This window comes from Canis lupus, chromosome 30 (genome assembly GCF_011100685.1).
Source record: "Canis lupus familiaris isolate Mischka breed German Shepherd chromosome 30, alternate assembly UU_Cfam_GSD_1.0, whole genome shotgun sequence".
Taxonomy (NCBI): domain Eukaryota; kingdom Metazoa; phylum Chordata; class Mammalia; order Carnivora; family Canidae; genus Canis; species Canis lupus.
Window position 1 is genome coordinate 25,652,073 of NC_049251.1, and position 22,007 is coordinate 25,674,079.

At 35.7% G+C, this 22,007-nt stretch overlaps 1 protein-coding gene across 7 annotated transcripts in view; it reads right to left on the bottom strand.

The window, feature by feature from the left end:
• Positions 1 to 1,821: 1,821 nt before the first annotated feature.
• The window catches only part of ICE2 (interactor of little elongation complex ELL subunit 2), a 67,562-nt gene continuing 47,376 nt past the window's right edge, over positions 1,822 to 22,007 (bottom strand). For 6 of the 7 annotated variants that reach the window (XM_038580588.1, XM_038580586.1, XM_038580587.1 and 3 more), the window contains 4 exons: positions 13,013 to 13,097; positions 11,694 to 11,744; positions 8,419 to 8,677; positions 1,822 to 4,009 (listed from right to left, as the gene is read on the bottom strand). In XM_038580588.1, the coding sequence (XP_038436516.1) occupies positions 3,887 to 4,009; positions 8,419 to 8,677; positions 11,694 to 11,744; positions 13,013 to 13,097 (518 nt within the window). In that variant the 3' untranslated portion in view covers positions 1,822 to 3,886. The remainder of the gene's footprint in view (positions 4,010 to 8,418; positions 8,678 to 11,693; positions 11,745 to 13,012; positions 13,098 to 22,007) is intronic. The other variant, XM_038580590.1, reaches the window with a different exon arrangement.

The following is a 22,007-nucleotide window of genomic DNA, read 5'->3' on the forward strand; positions in this document are numbered from 1 at the left end:
TTTTTTCCAAGCACCCCCTTTTCTTGCTTCTATGCACTATTGTGCCCCTTAAATTCTGCTCTGTATTATATATACCTGTATTATGTATACATAGTGTGTATGTATATGTAATACCTAATTGTACATATTTCTCCAACTAGATCACAGAATACCCTTAAGACAGAAACCAGTCTTATTTATCTTTAAATCCCAAGAAATTGACATATTATACCCAGTAAATGCTCAGAAAACATTAATTCATTTCCAAGTTTTGCAGATCAATTGGCAATGAAGTATTTCATTGTTTCTACCTCACCTTCTCCTTAGTCCTTAATTTTTATGAATGTGATTTCCATACTAGCCACTTTAATGAAACTTTTGATAGGGGATAGATAATAAATCCAAGCAGATATAGCTTTATGAGAAAAAACATGCAGGTAGGGCCTAGGATGGCTAATCTATGTGTTGGTAGAGCCTGGGTGGAGCAGATGTTGCATTAACATAGTTCTTGGAAGAGAGGTGGAACCCACGGAATCAGTGAGCATTGCCTTGCTATACCGTGACTCTTAAGATTGCCATGCACATACTCTCCTGTGTTGTTCATTTTTGGGCAAGCCAAACCTAGGACAGGGACTATAGAAAAGATTTCCCCCTTATCCCTTCCAAGAAATACATATTCTTAAGAAAAAGGAAGGAGGAATTCAACCCACTAACCAACGAAATACATCTTCTTTATTCCTACATCTCAATGAGAAACTCAATAAATCTTGGTACCAAATACTCTTACGGTTTGATTAAAAGGTACCACATACCTATAACACATAATGAACATCTTAATATGCATGTCAGAAACTTACTTAGCATGTTCATAATGCCACACTAAAGTGTTTTCTCCCCTCTTTACCCTAAACCCATGCCTCCTTGTAATAGGTCTAAAATGTTTATGGTGTCCAAAGCCAGAACCCAAGTAGGTAATGCAAAGGAACATGTTAATTCTTTTGCAGTAACAAAGGAAGATCCAAATAGTAAAACTGTAAGTTTTGCTGATCAATTGGCAGAAGAATTAGTTTCTACCTTATTTCTACTTAGTCCTAAATGTGTATAAACCTGATTTCCATACTGGCCACTTAATGTTCATGGCATTTGTAGTAGTTAAAAAAATGTTAAAATTCTTTTCATATTCCTCCTTTCAAGAGGTAGAGCTTGAGTGTACACTTACTGACTTGTATCTAATGAGAAAAATATGGGAGAAGTAACAGCATTTGACTTTCAAGACAAAAAAGACATTGTGGTTTCTTTCCTCTTTGCTTTTTCTCCTGGATAGCTCACTTTGGGGTAAGCCAGCTGCTGTCGTCATGAGGACTCAAGCAGACCCATGAAGAGGTATAAGCAGTGAGGATAAGGCTTCCTGGCAGCAGCCAATGAAAGACTGGCTCCACCTTTTTGGAAGTAGATTCTCTAGCCCCAGGCAAACCTTGAGATGAATGCAGCCCCAGCCAAAGTCACTACTGTTTCCCACATTGCACAGGACAACATTCAAATGTAATAGTATGGCATGTCTGTCCCTGTCCTATCACTTTTTCTCTCAAATCCCAAGTTCAGAGCCTACAATCTGGCCATCTTTCACCTATGCATTTGCTTCTTTCTATGTAGAAGATCTTTCATTCTTTAAAACTCTTACTTTGAAAAGACTCACCTCAAGCTTCATCTCAGACAACTTTCCCTAATTATCAGGTTCAGGTTATATGACTTTCTTGTATTACTTTGCCAGAGCACTTACCCATAGATTAGTATCATGTCCTCCACTAGAATGTAAGCTCCTGGAAAAAATAAAATCTATCCTTGATAACCAGATATTCATTTATTCATACATCCAACTTATATTTACTAAGCAACTACAAGACAGCAGTACCAAGTTAGGTGTTTGTTACATAATTGTGAACAAAACAAATATGTTCCTGACCTTGCATAGTTTATAGTCTATTCAAGAAGAAAGATAGTAAGTCAGATAAACTACTGCAATATAGGCAAAAAAGAATATTATGAGAGTAACAACCGGGACCTACTTTAGATTGTGTGGCATCCAAAGCAAACATTTACTGGACTAATTTTTCCCAAGAGGTATGTATAAATTGTATCTTCACCATAGGTATAAGTGGACCAGGTTCATCACATCCTTGCCAACACTGACTCGCTTTGTTGCCACAAATCTTCAATTAGTAAAAACTGTAGTATGTGCAAAGTGCAACAAAGTGCAATAAAATGAGGTATGCCTACTAAAAATTAAGGAAAAAAACACAAACATAATCAACTACATGTTATAAAAGAGGCTTGGTTAAGTACAAGTGAAAAACTAACACTAGATTTATATATATTATCAGGGTTATTCAAATGTATGGCTAAGATAATTTCAAAATAGTTACTTGCAAGGCCACACATTTTATTAAGTAAAAAGTAATGTTAAAAGTCAAAAGTCAAATCTTTCTGGTATTCAGGAGTCTGAAGAAATCCCTCTGTAGCTTTTTTAAAAGAGCAAATTCCAAGGGGATTCCCTGCCTCTCCCTTGGTTCACTGCCAAATGAGTCACAACTAAAATATTTCTGGGATATGAGAATATGAGACAAAGTTCAAAAAGAAAAAATCGTGTCCATTTAAAAAAAACTCATGGTTTTAAAAAGGGAGTGGCAGGAGGAAATTATATGTTAAAATATATTAAAAAATCTTAATATTTACTAATTAATGTAAAATATTTTATAACAGACTATAAAAATCAAAAATAAAACTTGGTAGTTGAAGATAAAAATATTCAACTGTTACTTATAATAATAGTTGAGAAGATTTCTCAGACCAGTTTCTTATATTAATATAAAACACATAAAAAAATTCCAAAAACAAAGTAGATATATTACTTTGGATTACAAAACTTGTATTTTACAAATGATGCACATATTTCTGAAACTTTAATGCACATTAATGGACAAAGATACAAAAATTGAATAAGTCCATTCCTTCTTAAGTCCAAACTGGCTATAGTAACACCAGGTGCTCACGAGCTTTGTCAAATTCATCTTTGTGGTCCTAGGACATTTAATCAGTATAGATGAGAAAAAATAGCTTACGTTTTACCATACATTAACCTTGTCAGTTGTAATAATGAAATTTTTCTGGGAAACACAATCATCTCTGCTTTCAGCAGCATATTTCAACACTAGGCTGAAACTTGTGCCGAGAGAGGGATCCATCGCCAAACCTATAACACACATGGAAGGTTGGTTTTTTTCTCAACTGATAATTGACCAACAAGAAATCATTAACTTGTGACTTTTCAGAGACATGGACTTGTTTATTTTTAATTTTAATATTTGGCTTGTGCAACGGAATTTCATCAAGTATTTAAAGATGTTAACTTTATTAACTTGCAACAATCATCATTTTGAAATAGTATATAAAACTGTCACAATGGGTCAGAAGCAAGGTTTATATTGGCTCAGAATTCTGACAGTGGCAAGATTCAACTTTCTGAGCCAATGTGATAATTCATATTATTAACATAACACACAATGATAAATATTGCTCTTGAAAAAAGTAGATTATTTTCCTATTTACAGTTTTTGGAAAAGGTCTACTATAAAAATACTTCTCTTCTCTGTTTCCCTGCCATGATAATGTTAAAACATATCTAGATTCTCCTCAAACATCAAGTGTTAAGGGTGTAACATTCCATTTTAGCTGAAACACTCCTTCACGTAGCCAATATATTTTTTCAAGGCACTCCAAGAACTCTCAAGGACACTAAAAGAAAAATGTTCATCTTATCCACTGATCTTCTAGGCATATTTCCCCCTCAAACTTTTCTAAATTGAACATTGTTACAACTAGTTTTTCTTCATTTTCCATGGTAGAGTCCTTAAGTTATTTTTCTTTTATTTGGAGCTTCTCCTTCATTTTCAACTTGCTGAGGAGGCAGACTGTTGGTTTCCATAGAAACTGGATTCCTGCGGCTGCGTGTAGGCATTCTTGTTCCACCAACCTAAGAGATGAAGTAAAGAATAGTTTTAACATGTTTACAAAGTATTTATATACAGTCAACTCTGTATTATTTATACATGTACTAATTACTTTGCAAATGGTCCTTTATACGTTTTTAATCTCCAGCCCCCTGGATGCTTCTAAACAAGCTTTAATCTGACACAGTTTAAGGTGCTAAACTTTCAAACAGCAATCAGAGAAGGAATAGGTCAGAGGAGAATGGAGAGAAGTGAAGGGGAAAACCATTCTCTGTGTTAAATCTGGAAGAGGCTGAAATGTTAAATTAGAAAATGGTGGAGCAACAGGACTTTTTTGAGCAATGTGTTTGCAATAACGACGTAGGTCAGGAAAAAGGAAGGAATGAATAATACAAAGGGAGAGGAAGAAAATACAAGAAAAAGGTCTGAGGTGGTAAAGAGGGAGAAAGAAATACAAAATGGAGAAAGGGACAATGAGTAAGAAAAACAGTAGTCTATATAGAAAAAGGGGGAAAAATAAATGTGAAAAACAGGGAGGCAAAAGAGAAAAGAACCCCAGTAAAAAGGAAAAGATGAGGGACTAAAAGAGAAGATTCCTGCAAGAAAGAAAAAGAAGTGGGAAGAAACACCTGGGAGGAGACTCCAGAGGAAAAAAAAAGGGAAGAAAGAGAATGAGAGGAATAGTTTGTTGGGGGTGCTGCTGGTTCTACCTTAATATCGACTCCTCCTCAGCACACAAGGAGCTGCCCATTCTCACCTTCTAGCCCACCATACAGACTACAGATATGAGAAGGCGTATTCTTAGGACACAATCCCTTGCTAACTGTAGTCCTGCTGAAGGTGAGATCTGGAAATCCTGTCATCTACGTGGCCACTGAGAGAGCACAGTTTTTAAAAGGGGCGATGGAGAAAGTCAGCCCTTGGAGAAAAGGGCCAAAGCTGGAAACCTAAAATCATTTGCCCAGAGCCTGTCCATCTCTGCCTCTATTTTCCCTGGCCATCTTGCACCCTTTGTTTCTTCACATCTTATTCAGTGAATTACAGATCTGATGGTGACGGGTGATATGGTTACTGCAGCACAGTCATATTCCTTTTTTTTTTTTTTTTAATTTTTATTTATTTATGATAGTCACACAGAGAGAGAGAGAGAGAGGCAGAGACACAGGCAGAGGGAGAAGCAGGCTCCATGCTCCGGGAGCCCGACGTGGGATTCGATCCCGGGTCTCCAGGATCACACCCTGGGCCAAAGGCAGGCGCCAAACTGCTGCGCCACCCAGGGATCCCCTCATATTCCTAATATATCTGATATATTAGCATTACTCCAAGGGGTTACTGGCTCACTAAGAATGAATCAGACTCCAGCTTCCCTAACCTAATATGTTATCTCTTCATGGGCATTTTTTGGTTTATTGTCAGATAACCAGAAAGGAAAAGCTCCATTTGGGATTGGAGTCTGCTAGTGTATTTGTCTGAATCCTATGAACTTTTCTAACACACTGATTAGAATAGAGCTCTGATTTTTAGATTATCTACACTACTGCCCACTCAGCTAGTATTTACTGTAAGACTATACTGACCACCCTGACTGCATCTACACATTGTGGAGCAAAGTATTTTGAAACTTCCATTGTAAGATTGTGTGTGTGTGTGTGTGTGTGTGTGTGTGTGTGTGTGTGTAAAATGAATGTTTATTACAGAAGTTGTAGAAGGAGAAAAGGGATGGTCACAGAGCCTTTGCAAAAGGACTGGAAGTAGAAGTCGTCAGGAGTAGCATAGGAAGCAAATGGGATTCTCCTATTAATCTCTTCTCCATGAAGTAGGAGGCAGACACAAACTCTACTGGGGGGTATCTCTCAGGGTTAGTACCTAAGGCACTACACAAACATGAGAAGTGAGTTCAAGTGGACAGGAACTAAAGGACTGTATCAAAGACAGAAATATTTGGTATCAGGGAGCCTGGGTGGCTCAGTAGGTCAAGCATTTGCCTTTGGCTCAGGCCATGATCCTGGAGTCCCAGGATGGAGCCTGTGTTGGGCTCCCTACTCAGTTGAGAGACTGCTTCTCTCTCTCCCTCTGCTTCCCATGTGCCCCACTCATGCCCTCTCTCGTTCACCCTCTCAAATAAATAAAATCTTTAAAAAAAAAAAGAAAAAAATTTGTTATGTAAGTTTTTACACCATGAAATGTGTATATGATTTTTATTTCATATAGGGTCTTACTTCCTCAGGTTTCCTGAAGCTTTAGTCTTTTCCCATTGCTGCTAAAGCTAAAAACCCTAACTGCACTTACCTTGACTGGTTTATTTTTTTTTTTAATTTATTTTTATTTATTTATGATAGTCATACAGAGAGAGAGAGAGGCAGAGACATAGGCAGAGGGAGAAGCAGGCTCCATGCACCGGGAGCCCGACATGGGATTCGATCCCGGGTCTCCAGGATCGCGCCCTGGGCCAAAAGCAGGCGCCAAACCGCTGCGCCACCCAGGGATCCTACCTTGACTGGTTTAGAAAGTCCCATTCCCATGGCCTGGCTAGGAGAAAGTAAGGGAGGAAGGCTGAATAATGCTCAACAACATAGGGCTAGACTGTAGGGAGATGTGTAGGAAATCACCAAAAATTTTCAAGGGATTGAAAACATACCAAACCAAGCATTAATTATCTACCTACCTATTGTACCTAACAGCTGGATCTTAGATCATTTCACTAAGGATTTGTCCCTGGCACTGAATACATGAAGTACCTTAAAAAATATAAATCAGCAACTGCTTTGTGGTATACATATAACTGAATTGTTTAATTTTGGATTGATGTGCCCAAATCTTGAACATATGGTATTGTATCATACGCCAAAGTATTACGCCAAAAAGGAGTAAGTCATCCCCATATATAATTATATGTCACAGGTGATAGACTATAACCATAATTTCTAAATTAAAAGGAGACCATTATACTTGAAAAAATATAAATCTTTCAAGAAAAGTTTTCAATTATTATATTTAAGTTAGTGAAGAAAATTTTACCTTAATAAGTTATAAAAACCATTACTCAAATGAAATTTAAACTGAAAATAGCCAACCAGAACTGTAGATAAGATGGTTTAAAATATCAACAACTTCATCCATTCTTTCATTTGTCGCAACTAATTAACCATATTTATACATATCCATGGCCGAAGTTAGCTAAGAATGTACAAGGAGTTCTCCTTCCTAAAAAGATCCTCCCAAACAGTAATATTAGGGTAAAACACTGAAAAACATAAACCTCATTCACTGTAAATTATTTAAAAGTCCTCAGTTTTGGGGGATCCCTGGGTGGTGCAGTGGTTTAGCGCCTGCCTTTGGCTCAGGGCGCGATCCTGGAGACCCGGGATCTAATCCCACGTCGGGCTCCCGGTGCATGGAGCCTGCTTCTCCCTCTGCCCCTCTCCCTCTCTCTCTCTCTCTCTCTCTCTCTCTGTGTGACTATAGTAAATAAACAAAAATTAAAAAAAATAAAATAAATAAAATAAAAGTCCTCAGTTTTTGCATTCCAGCTATTTCTAAAAGGCCTTGAAAACATTTACAGATTAATATAACATAGAAACAAAAGAGAACAGAAGATATCCACAGGATACACAATTGATAGATGTTCTGAGAACACATATTGAGAAGATTATAGAAGTCAAACAATAATTTTGACTCCAAGGTTTTTGGCAGCATGGAAGGAAAATACACTTGGTTTTTATTTCCTGAACATTCAGATTCATTTTTATAGAACAAAACTTTTCCTACAGCTAAACCCAGATTGGAATATTTTACATGATATAAAGAATGAGTGACATGGTGAAGAGTATCTCTAGCCATGGCTTTATAAAAGTCTCAGAAAAATCATTCAACTGGTATTTCTGGGAAGGATTCTATAAACAGAGTAAAGTTAATTATAACTCAATAAGTACTGAGTTACACGATACTTAGCAAATAATTTAGTCCTTAACAGTTTATTGTACATTTAATAAGATATTACATTCACTAATTACTAACACTTTTTAATTTTTCTATATCCTACTTATCAATTTTTAATTGTATCATAATTTTATTGTAAGTATTCTTCTGCAAATTGCCTCAAATATTTAATAAAATGAATCAGCATATATAAATAAGAATCACAAAAAAATATAACTTTGTTTTTCACAAGAACACAGGGAGTTAGCTTATTCCCACTGGGTAAGCCATAGAATTTTCTTTAGTTGACTTACAAACATTACAGAAACAGAAACTTCCACTGACAATGACTGGATTCAGTAAAGCATACAACTTTATCTACCCTTCTTATGGATACAGTTTCTAGATGATCTTGTGATTAATGTGGACATGAAATTGAAATATTGTATTGTCAATGAAATACATGAATAAATAACCTCATGGAACATTTAACTGCAAAAAAAAAAAATCATACCTTTTGCTGTGGTGTGGGACCTAGTGATTTAGGTGGAAAAGTACAAGGTATTCTTCCGTGATGGATATGATATGGTAGTAACAGACTGGGATCTAAAGGAACCCAGGGAACTGACAGACTGGAAGGCACACCGGGAAGGCCGCAATGTGTTTTGTGCAAATTGTAGGCTGTCCTAGTAACTTTTCCATCAGAGGTCTTGTAGATCAGGAGAGAAGAATCTTCTGCTGCATGAGACAACAAGTAGGAACCCTCCTGCAAGCTAAATCATACAAGGAAATTCAACTCACTGGTTCATGGTGTCAATTTCAACAGCATTTTCTTAATCATGATTTAAGAATTGACAACAATTATGGGAATGGAATACTGCCTCTAAAAATATTTTATGACCAAGTAAGATTTAAGAAATCTTATTTTTAGTAATATTTTCATGATTTTTAGGAAACTAATTTTAATTGTTACTCCAAAGTTCAGGATACGTAGTTTCTTTTTTCAAAATATTCAATAATTTAATGTGAAACAGTCTGCCTAATTCTCTAATCCACGCACAACATATACTGCAGAGTATTTCATGAGTGTACATACACAATATTCCTATACAGAGACCATTTAAAAAATATTTTATTTATTTATTCATGAGATACTGAGAGAGAGAGAGGCAGAGACACAGGCAGAGGGAGAAGCAGGCTCCATGCAGGGAGCCTGATGTGGGACTCGATCCTGGGACTCCAGGACCACGCCTTGTGGGCTGAAGGCAGGTGTTTAACCGCTGAGCCACCCAGGTGTCCCGACTGAGACCATTTTAATTCATTCAACAAACACAGCTCTTGCTTTGTACCCAGTAACACAAAGCTTAAGAGATATAAAAATAAAGTAGAAGTAAAAAAAGAACTTAGTTTAAAAATAAAGTGGAAGTAAAAAAGGAATAATCATAATACAGTATGAGGTGCTGAGAATAGCAACAATAGCAGCTGATAGGTACTAAATTTTTTTTTCTGAATGTTTATCATGAGCTAAATAACTACTGTTATACTGTTTATATCCATTTTATTATTAAATCCTCCACAACAAATCTTCAAGGCATAATATTAATAATTCACTCAATATCACAGAAAAATAGAAATTAAAAATACTAAGCAATCTGCCCAAATTCTGATATAAACCCAAGTAGTTCAATCCATAGGCCATACCCTTAATCATGATCCTCTACTGTTAAAATAATCACTTCTGTCAAATATATCAAATCTACATTTTCCTTTTCTCCTTAGAAAGCTTAAGGAATTCAGTGTATCAACATAAAGAGCTTTCTTAGGATTTTACATTCCTATTTTACATAGCTCAAAGGTGCTAAAGAGAACATCAGTTCTTTCCCATATCATTTAAAATAAGAATTAATCATACTTTAGTTTATATGCATCTGCCTACAAACCTGATAAGTTATGTTTCCATTAATTTTTTTAAGCAGAAAAGTAATGGCTTTTCTGCTTAAAAAGGAAGTTCAGAAGTATTCTTACCCCCTGGAGAATTTTTCTTCAGAAACAATCACTTTCTTATTTTTATATAAGGCAATGAATAATAACTGATTTGGTAGTAGGAATAAATAACATTTCAAAGATTGAGGTTTTATTGATCAAAATCATATATCTTAACTACCTTCACTAAAAATGAAGAAAGTTTTGGTTTACAGAGAATTCATGGAGAATGAGAAACTTCAGGGAAGAGTATTTTAGAAATGCTACACGGTGTAATGTGTATGGATGGATACTGATTACGGTAGGCAGAATAATGACCTTCCAAAGATGCCTACATCTTAAACCCTAGAAGCTATAAATATGTTAAATTACATGGCAAAGAGGGAATAAGATGGAATTGGAATTCCTAACCTGTTGATTTTAAAATGCTTAAGATTTTCCTGAATTATCTTAGTGGGTCCACTGTAATCAAGAGTCCTTCAATGTAGACTAGCGAAGCAGGAGGGACTCATAGGGGAGATTACAACCATGAAAGGAGTCAGAACAATGTGATGTGAGGACTCAACCTGTCTTTGAAACTCTGAAAAAGGAAAGGGCCACAAACCAAGGAATGCAGATGGCCTCTAGAATTCACAAAAGTAAAGAAAAGAGACCATCACCCAGAGCCTACAGAAAAATTCAGTCCTGCTGACACATGGATTTTGACCCAGAAGACCTGGTACACTTACAGAATTGAAAGATAATAAATTTGTGTTGTTTTAAAACACCAATTTTGTGGTAATCTGCCTTAGTTACAGTAGAAAACAAATATACAAACTAAGATATTGATAAGATCTCAAAGAGCATTTGACAAATTTCATGTATAAGTATTGTGCTTCATATGAAGAACACAATAGACAAAATTTCTGCCACAGAACTGAAAAATATCTAGGGCATCACTGAACTCAACACCATCATTTTATAAATCAGGAAACTAATAAGCATAATAAGTAGAGATTGAGAACTTTGAGATTTTTCACTTTTATTTCAGATTCTTGAATTGTTTTTCAGTTTATCTTTTGGTAAGGGCATAACAGAAGGAGAACAAAAGTTCACATAATAAAACAGTCTGATAAATAACCAGGTGGAAAATTCATATTCGGAGATTTCTCACAGGCTTAATGATTTTTTGAACACTAGTTCTATGTTGCTTCCTTATCCTGAAAATGTAAACAACATAGCTATGTAGGCTCCATAATATCCATATCCTAAGCTTCCAGAACTTTTGTATATTACCTTTAATGGCTTCCCAAATGTGATTAAGGTGCAATGAGACAAAGGAAGCGGAAATTTAAGTGATGTGTTTAGAAGATGGAGAAAGAGGCCACAGTCAAGGAATACAGGCAGCCACTAAAAGGTGAAAGTCAAGACAAGGAAATGATTGCTCCCTTAGGGCCTCCAAAAAGAATCAGCCCTGCTGATACAAATTTAGTCCAGTAAAAGTGATTTTGGGTTTCTGACCCCCAAAACTATAAAATAAGTTTGTGCTGTTTTAAGCCAGTAAATTTGTGGTAATGTGTTACAGTAGCAAATGGGAACCAATACAACAGAGTCTTACAGAGAAATGTTTAACTGCAAGCAAGTCAGATACTATCATATTCTATTTTTTAATTTTTATTTTCACAATTGCAACCTTGACAAAATAGAATAAATTTTGCATTTCTGGGTTACATTCTATGATCCCTAATAGCATATATTCAAACTTTCTCTGAATTTTCACCCAAGAAAATCACACATATCAATGCAAAATGTCCAAAAACTACTTACCTACTCAATTTCTTTAGAATGTGCTGGAGGATGTTAAATAAACTTGAAATCCTATTAAACAGAAGAAATTAATGTAAAATTAAAAAACAAAAAAGTATTCTTAACAATTACTGCTCCTCAGAAAGAGAACTACCTTCACTAACAAAGAAAAAAATAGAAAACATAGAATAACATTATTTGATTAAATTATAATCTTTAATTTTTGCCATTTTCTGATTTCTCTTCAAAATCATAAAGTAGTTGGCCTGTGTGAATCAGAGCAGTTGTGAAGAGCTCACTATTTTATATTCAGAACTAATCTGCAAAAGAGTTTGCCTTTTAGAGATGGTGGTGAATTAGCTTCCAAAGAAACTGAGAAGTCTTTTAAATGTGTGATGCCAGAGAAGCCACCGAGTGGCAGCAGGATAGGTATTTCTTTAGTATCTATTCTAGACTTAAATTTATTTCCCCTAGTATTTATTTAAAAATGGGTTTCATTGGGAATGGTGGGGCGGGCAGTGAGTAATGTATGGAAAAGCCTTCTTATTAGTGTAAAGAAAAAGTTATTCCTCAAAGGAGGCAGTCCTTATAATAGAAGTGGACATTTTTAAGAATAAGCAGAGAATTCAAGATTGAATCTGAGACCCTTCAAAAAAATGTGTCAAGCTCCAAAGGAGAAACTCTGCGACCAGTCTAAGTCAGGACAATTTCCCATCCTAATGGTCAATCAAACATTAACTTCCAAGGCTGTCACTCTAGTTCACCTGTGTGCTCTGGAATAAGTCACTCTAAGTTCCAGTTTCCCCACAGACAAAATGGGGATAATACTACCACCAGTCCTTCCTAGAAAGCTGTGAGATATAAATTAGATTATGTTCCTAAGTTATTTTCCTTTGCATTTACATATTTGGAGTCCTGAGCACAATAAACTCATTTATATGATGTACAGTAATATGTGGCACAGGGGAAACTTTAAGAAGTTAGGATGTCTAAATAAATGTATATAACCTTTAGAGCTAAGAGTCTATGACTCTCCTGTTCTTTTCCATCTTTGAAAGTGGTGCTCCCATGCACCTCTCAGATGGTGGGCTATTACTCTTTTTCTAGCCTTCTTTGTCTGAAGTAGAAAGGCTGGTGCCACTGGCATTTGATTTAATTTGAAAAGGGATATGATTAATATAGATGGATCACAAACTGGGCCAGGGGAAGCCTAAATGCAGAAAAAGATTAAAAGTCTTGAAAATAAATGATTTAAACTTACCCAATATTTAGAAATAAACAAAAATTAGTCATTATATTAATAAGTTTTAAAAATCCCACCACAAAGTAAACTTTCTTACTTGAGTGCTGAAAGTTTTTCTTTTAATTCTTCTGAGGTAATTTCTTCTAACAGAAAAAGTTTTGAAGTAAATGCATCGATGTGCCCTAAAATAAAATATCAAACTTCAAAAAGAACAGTTGCAGTATTTAAAAAGCAAAAGTTATCCAGGGTCCTTAGAGAAGTTTTTACAAAATTGTAACAACTGTAAAGGAACTTTACATTCTAAAAAGAGGAGAATTATACATTTTATTAAGTTTATTAAATAAAGTGCTTATTTTTCTAAAAGATTTTATTTATTTGAGAAAGAGAGAGAATGAGGGAAGGGGCAGAGGGAGAGGGGGAGAGAATTTCAAGCAGACTCTGTGCCCAGCAGAGCCTGATGTGGGGCTGAATCTCAGAACTCTGAGATCATGACCTGAGCTGAAATCAAGAGTTAGCCACTTAACCAACTGAGCCATCCAGGCGCCTCCACACTTGGTTCTTTTTTTTTTTTTTTTTTAAGATTTTATTTATTTATTCATGACAGACATAGAGAGAAAGAGGCAGAGACACAGGCAGAGGGAGAAGCAGACTCCATGCCGGGAGCCCAACGTGGGACTCGATCCCAGGACTCCAGGATCGCGCCCTGGGCCAAAGGCAGGTGCTAAACCGCTGAGCCACCCAGGGATCCCCAACACACTTGGTTCTTAAGATAAAGATTAGATTATAAAAATCCAGTTTAATTATTTACAATAGCCAAGACAAGGCAACAACTTAAGTGTCCATCAACGGATGAATGGATAAAGAAGATATGAGAGACACACACACACACACAAATATTATTCAGTCAAGAGAAAGAAGGAAATTATGCTATTAATAACAACAGATAGACTTAAGGGCATTATGCTAAGTGAAATAAGACAGAGAAAGAAAATACCACATGATATCAATTATATATGGACTCTAAAAATAAAAGTCAAACTCACAGAAACAGAGGAGAAAAGTAGTTCCCAGAGGCTGAGGGAGGAAGGAATAGGGAGAGGTGGTAAAAGGGTACAAACTTTCAGCCACATAGGGTCTGAGAATCTAAAAAGTATAATATGGTGACTATAGATGATAACACTATATTGCACAATTGAAATTTGCTAAAAGAGTAGAACTTAAATGTTCTCAAAAAAGAAAAATCAAAACTATAAATATGTGGGGATAGAGGTATTAATTAACTGGATGAGAGGAATCACTTTACAATGTGTATATATAGCAAACATCATGATGTAGACTTTAAATATTTTACAATTTAATTTGTCAATTATACCACAATAAAGCTCAAAAACAAATCTGGCTTTTAATTAGAGCACACCATAATATTCTACATGGTTACAAAAAGAAGTCTGCTTAAAGTCTACTTTCTTACAAACATAATTCCAGAATTCCAAGAAACAAAGTAGCAAAAGAGGACACTTCAATTTTAATTTTTTTTTTTTTTTTTTTTTATTTATTTATTTATGATAGTCAGAGAGAGACGGAGAGAGGCAGAGACACAGGCAGAGGGAGAAGCAGGCTCCATGCACCGGGAACCCGACGTGGGACTCGATCCCAGGTCTCCAGGATCGCGCCCTGGGCCAAAGGCAGGCGCCAAACCACTGCGCCACCCAGGGATCCCGGACACTTCAATTTTAAAAAGTAATGTGTATGTTCTACAACAAAATAAGTTAAGATAGTACACTTAGGCCTTGAAATCTATCAAGGAAGAATGATATGAAAGACAGCACTGAGTTAAATGTTATATAATCAAGTCAATACAAAAATCATGCTATTGTACTAGAGTTAAAAATATCAATTAGTATGAAAAGAATGTAAAACTCATCATGCTGAAAATAATAGCATTTTTTGTTTTTATTTTGAACTTGTAATATTTAGTTATCAAAACACATTACTGGGGAAGCTGATGTTAATCACTGGGACCAAAAAAAAGCACTTATCTCATTTTCATATAAAGCCTCCTTTCGATTACTTTGTATTTATAGAAAGAATTGGAAACATTTTCACCAGATGTTTTTCCTTAAAACAATGAATCTATTTTTGCAATGCCTACTTGTTATTTCCTATGCCAAGTTTCAGTTTCACCTCAACATTTCTAATACTCACTATACAGTGACATTTCTAGTAAGACACATTTTAATGCTTTAATAACTGTAGAAAGAGAATATTAAATACAATAAAACATATTTAGACATTTACTAAATATGCCTTTGAGCAGATTAACAAGTCTTAGCTTTTTAAAGAAATTTCAAATTAAAAAAATATGTATTATAGTATGTCAAACATGGTCAGCCAAAAATAACTATATAGAGAACACCATACTAAGTGCTATGACGCCTACTTCCTCAAGGAGTTAACAATTCTCTCAATATTGGAGTATTTTCACCTGTGGGCCTTAAATGACTCATACATGTGGTGGTTGAAATATTTATCTCCCTGGCCCTTGGGGCAGCTAAGCAAGGCTTGGGATGGAAAGTTTCCTGGCCACTGCCCTTCAGCCAGGAGCTCTTTTGTATATCACAGTGAGCTATCCAAGTATTTTTTTTGTGTGTGTATCAAGGTTGGGAAACACTCTTTACAGAGTACAAATAAAACCTTTATATAATACAATTAAAGACTATATATATATGTCCAATCATACATATATACATACATATACATATACATACATACAGTCCTTGCTTTGTATGTAGTATGGGATGATAAAAATAATCATACAAGCTGAAACCATGCAGGCAATTTTAATGAACAATGGGAAAAGTTACAATTGTTCCAAAACTTAAAAAAATTTGTCAAAGGGTGCCTGAGTGGCTTAGTTAAGCATCTGATTCTTGATTTCAGCTCAGGTCATGATCTCACGGTCATGAGATCAAGCCCTCATCACGCTCTATATTCAGTGGAGAGTCTGCTTCTTTCTCCCTCTCCTTCTGCCCCTTCCCCTACTTATGCAGGTGCATGCACACTCTCTCCTTCTCTCTCACATAAATAAATAAATCTTTAAAAACTTTTTTTTGTTGTTGGGGCACCTAGGCGCAGTCAGTTAAGCCTCCAGCTTGGTTTCGGCTCAGGTCCTGATCTCAGGGTTGTAAGATGGAGCCCTCTATTGGGCTCTGCACTCAGGGTGGAGTCTGCTTAACACTTTCTATCCTCTGCTGCTCCTCCCCTTATTCTCTCTAAAATAAATAAATAAATCTTCAAAAAAAATTTTAGATTCATGATCCAAATATGAATTTCTGATCAATTATAAAGGTATAGGGAAATAAAAAAAAGCAAAACTAATATTTATTTAGTACAGTGTAATTTAATACATTAAAAACACTGAAAATTATTTATAAAAAACTCAAGAGCAGTTTGAACACTGCTTGTCACTTCTTCTGGAACAATGTATGATAGGAAGCAAAAAATCTTTCCTATGCCGTGGATAGTCATACTCCTTTCTGAGTTAGGATCAGATGCTAACATTGTATCCTTGTGCTTCACATGTCAAGAAATATCTCCCAGAGTTCCTTTCATGTAAAATCTTATGCTGGTATCACTCTTTATGTCACAACCACTGTCCTCATTTATGTCCATAAGTTTGCCTTCACTAAATTCCTGTGGTGGCATATCTAGAGTCTCTTGAACATCAGTGGGGTCAACATTCCCACTGTCCGCTGTTTCCTAACTCCATTTATGTTCAATTTGAATTTTGCTTCCAGTAGTATCACTTTTTCCTTGCTGTGCTTTAATTATTGTTGGCTAATTCTTTGATTATCCACTTTTATAAAATTACATGAGTTTATCACTGGGGCATAAGGAGGGAACACAAATACACAGACTGTTTTCTGTGTATGAACTCAGTAAGAGGTGCAAAGTGACCACTGACAGAGTTTGGAAAATGTGACATGACTGGTCACTGGTCATGATGTGCATCTGTTATTTTTTAGTGACATGTAGACTGAAAAGTCAGCAGTGAAGTCTGTACTTTATGAAATTTGTTATAGTTAATAGACTGTAGTAACTGAAATTGGTGTATCTCAGAACTGTGCAAAAGCAAGGCCCAGCTTATGTCAACTATGTAGAATTGATATAATTAAAGGATTAGAAGGTTCTCTTACTGTGAAAGATTACTTCGGGAATTTTCTTTAAGGAGTATCTCAATGTTTTTATGGGACATGAAGAAAAAAAATGCCACAATCAAGGGGAAGAGAACATGTTCACAGTAAAGCAAAGCAACATTAAAAAAAAAAAGTACATATATTCTACATGAAAAAGAGACTATGAGCTACAATAATTAGCTGTCCTCAAACTAGCAGCATCAGCAGTACCTGAGAACATGCTAGAAAGGCTAAGTCTTGGGTCTCGATCCAGACCAATGAATCAGACACTACAGGGTCAGGGCCTACTTTAACAAGCCCTACAAGTGATTCTGATGAACCACCAAATTTGAGAATTACTGAACCATGTCCTACAAACCAATGTGCTGCTCTTCAGTTAAAGTAATTGAGATCTTACATCACTTTGTCAGGTAAGACATGATTGAATCACTCAATCATGCAGATAAACTCTACTCTCACTGTTTACTCCAAAGGATCTAATGTACTACCCCTAAATATGATTTTTTGAGGAGAAATTAACCAAATTTCCTTGAAATCTTGAGCTCATAGGGCTGAATGGGGAAAAAATGACAAATGCTTAAGTTAAATGGAGGTGTGGCTAGCAATGGTTGGGAGGAAAACTCAGGCCACAGTTGAGGAAGGATTATGGTGTATGAGTGCATGGGAAAGAAAATATAAGCACTTGGGAAATTTCTGGTCAAGACTTTAAGAATTTAGTTTCTAAACAGCAAAGTCATTTGTTTTAATTTACACTGAGTAGTACTGTCACACAGAATGCTTCATTTTTGTTACAGCTGATACCTCCTCACCCCTCCCTCAATTCTTCCCTAGCCTTTTCAGTTTTATGGCAAAGTTAATAACACTTAAAAAATGTGATTCAATTCTGGTCCTGCCAACTGATAAACTCTGTATCTATGTGTAAGTCATTTAATTATTCTGAACTTTTCTTTTTTGCATATAGCTGTGGTCTACACACATTAAAAACTGTTCATCAGTAGCACTTAGACCAAAATTCTTTTGAAAAATGAAAATAATATACAAAGTATAGTTGGCTAGGCTTTCTTGTTTGAGAAATCTTAGTTTAAAACTGTGTGATAGGACACCTGGGTGATTCAGAGGTTGAGCGTCTGCCTTGGGCTCAGGTCGTGATCCCAGGGTCCTGGGATCCAGTCCCGCATTGGGCTCCCTGCAGGGAGCCTGCTTCTTCCTATGCCTATGCCTCTCTCTTTCATGAATAAATAAATAAAATCTTAAAAAAAGAATAAAACTGTGTGATACAACTAGGATGGATTTAAAGTCCAATTCATTTTTCTATAGGTTTTAATGGCTCCCATAGCTAAAAAAGATACAATGATACAAAGATCCACATAAAACAAATGCCTTATTGCTGGGCTTACTAGAGTGACACCGATTGTTTTTAACATCATACACCAATAACACAAAGCTTTTTCTCTAATTTCTATTAGTAAAAAGTCCATCTTCCCTGATGTTAACCAGTTTTTCTTATAAATGTTAAGATAGGGGCTACATTCCTATTCTTAGGGTTCTCTGGAGGATTTTAAAAGGGTTTTTCCCCCCTTAATCTGATTCCAAGTTTTTGAAGTATACAGATGTACAAGGTTTTTGTTTATAATAAGTGACATCTTTTATTTTTGGCAACAAAATCATACTTAATATAACCAAGGATGCTGTATGGCATAGCTCTGGGGGTGGCCATTCATATGGAACTGTCTCCCTAGGGGTGTGCTATATGAAGATGGTGAAGATTTTTTCAGTATTTTATGTGACAGGATTGTATGACAATATAAAGAGACAGTACCACTTACCAATCCACATACTTAATACGAATAATGTTTAATTGTTATTTGGAGAAAAAAAATAAGTTAGTTATAACATTCTCTTCCTATATCCCAGTGGCTTCTTATGCACAGCTAAAGACAGTAAAAAGAATAAAGTAATTGAATTCAGTGGTTTGTCTTCTACCACTTCCACTCTCCTTGACTTTTACTGTTCCTTTAACCAATTATCAAAGGCAACTTCACTCATTCTAAACATAATTGAGTATCTCCATGTGTCAGATACTGTTCTAGGAGCTTGAGATACTAACAGTAAACAAGAAACATACAGACAGGCAATAGATATCATAAGCAATTAATGTATATAATTTGTTAGTGGCAACCAGGAAAGGTATTGGATATACATTTGTGTGGGTGAAGGGTAAAGAAATCAACAAATAGAAGAAGAAAGAGACCCAGAGATGTCAACCTGGCCCCTGGGGTTGCTTTTCTCTGGAAAAAGCAACAAAAGGCTAAGAAATGGACCAGGGCTTTCAACAGTCTCTAAGGATCAGAGGAACAAAAACTGGATTTCAGGATCTATCAACGAACTGAACATCTAAGATCTGAGTTGGGACCTTGTGTAAAAAGCAGTCCCCTGGGTTTGGTGAATCTCTAAAAGATCATAGGATTCAACATACAGTTGTACTCATGGTTAAGACTTATAGCAAAAGGATATAAAAGAAGGAGAAGGAGGAGGAAGAGGAGAAGAAGAGGAGGAAAAGGAAGAGAAGGAGGAAGAGGAGGAAGAGGAGAAAGAGGAGGAGGAGGAGGAGAGGAAGAAGAAAGAAGAAGAAGCAAAAGGAAAAGGTGTGCGGAGTGAAATCCAGAGGAAACCAGGTGAAATCTCTGAGTCTCTTTTGAGTTTCTGTCTGGGATGATGAAAAAGTTCTGGAAGTGGATAGTGGTGACAGCTGCACAACTCTGTGAATCTACTTAATATCACTGAATTGTACTAAAAATCTTTGCTGAACTGTACACTAAAATGGCTGAAATGGTGAATTCAATGTTATTCTAAAATATGTATAGTTTATCACAATGAAAAAAAAAAAGTCCCTTCCCACTGAAGTCACATAGGGTGCACTTAATTCTTCCAGAAACAGTTTTTTTTGAAAGTTCATTAGCAATTCAGCACTCAAAGTTTTTAGTTGGGGGGCTCATCATGTAGGTGCCCTCTGCCTAGCACATACCAAAATTAGACTCTCAAAGGAAAGCAGATGTTCAGAATAAGCTGAATAAACACACATTGTTTGTACAGTACAGGTACTATGAGCCATCCTTATCAGCTAAAGAAAGTCTTATTATCAGTACAGGAACAGTTTACTAGGCATGTTCCTAGATACCAGCTAAGGGTCAGCCTTGCAAACAGGTCTTTTCAATGATTGGCAGTGTCAGTCCGGTTACATATGCACAGATCCTGAATAGCAATACCCTAGCAATAAGTGGGAAACAGACTGGTCTTTCTAGGGTCCAAAGTCAAGCTTCAAATTATCTAAATTCCTGCAATGGAATTAAGATGAATCAAAAGTAATCCTGTTTAGGGAAAGATAACATTTTAACTTTCTCATTATCTCCACAATTTTTCATATATAAGACCTGGCCTTTGATAAAGAAGAACCTGGCATACGATGAAACATGTAATAACAATTAAAAAAAATGAAACATGTTATGAGATGAATTGTGTGCTTTGCAAAGGACCCACAGTACCTCAGAACATGACCTCCCTTGGAAATATGATCATAGCAGATATAACAAAGATTAACATGAAGTCATACTGCAGCAGGGTGGACCCTTAATCCATTATGACTGGTGTCCTAAGAAGAGGAGAGAGACACACAAGAAAAAGATGCCATATGATGAGGGAACCAGAGAAGAGGGTGATGCATCTACAAGCCAAAGATGCCAAAAATTACTGGCAGATACCAGAAGATAGAAAAGGCAATGAAGGATTCTCTCCTACAGGTTTCAGAGGGAACATGGCCCAATAACACCCTGGTTTTGTATTTTTTGGCTCTAGAACTACGAAACAAGAAATTTCTGTTTTAAGCCATTTAGTTTGTGGTACTTTGTTACACCAGCCCTAAGAAAGAAATAAACAAAAGATAACAGAAAAGACACATAGGAAATCTAGATAACAGAAGTACTGAACACAGACTTTAAAAGAGTTTTGCCTAATAGGCTTAAGGAAAGATAGAGAATCTCTGTAGAAAATTATAATCTATAAAAAAGAACCAAAAGGAAAATCTAGAACTGAAGAATACAGTAATTGAAATTAAGGACTCAAGTCATGGGTTAAATAGTGTTAGAGACAGGTGAAGAGGGAATTAATGAATTAGAAAAAATATCAAAAATGATGCATGAAGAGCCAAAAGGAAAGGTAAATAAGGAAAAGAATGCAAAGGACATTAGGGTTATAGTCAGATGTAACATAATGTGAATAAAATCCCAGAGGAGAAAGAGAGAAGAATGGGGAAGAAGTGGTGTTTAGTGACATAATGACTGAGAATTCTCCAAAATTGCTAAAAGCTATCAAGTCACATATTCAAGGAACAATATAAACCCCAAAAGGAATATTTACAAGGAAAACCTAAGTATATTATAGGAAAATTGTTGAAAAGCAGGAAGAAAGAAAAATTTAAATCTACCGGGGGTGGGGGGGGAGGGGAGGATGGACAGCTAGAAATGAAAGCCAGAAAATGAAATATCTATCCTTCCAGAATAAAGGTGAAATAATAAAAAAAACACCTTTTCGATAAATAAAAAGGAGTCTTTGTCACTAAGATATCTATAATAAAGATAATACTAAAAGATATGAATTATTTCTCTTCAGGTACAGAAAAATGATACTAGATAGAATCTTAGAGATATAAGAAAAGCATTAAAAGGGTAAATATAAAAAAAAATAAAAGGGTAAATATATAATAAATGTAAACAAATATCAAATGTACACAAATAATGTACAGAAAAATAAAACACTATTTAATGAGGATAAGTCAGGGATATATGTTATAATTATTAGAGTAGCACTGTCCAACTGAACTTTTTTTGTGATGATGGAAAT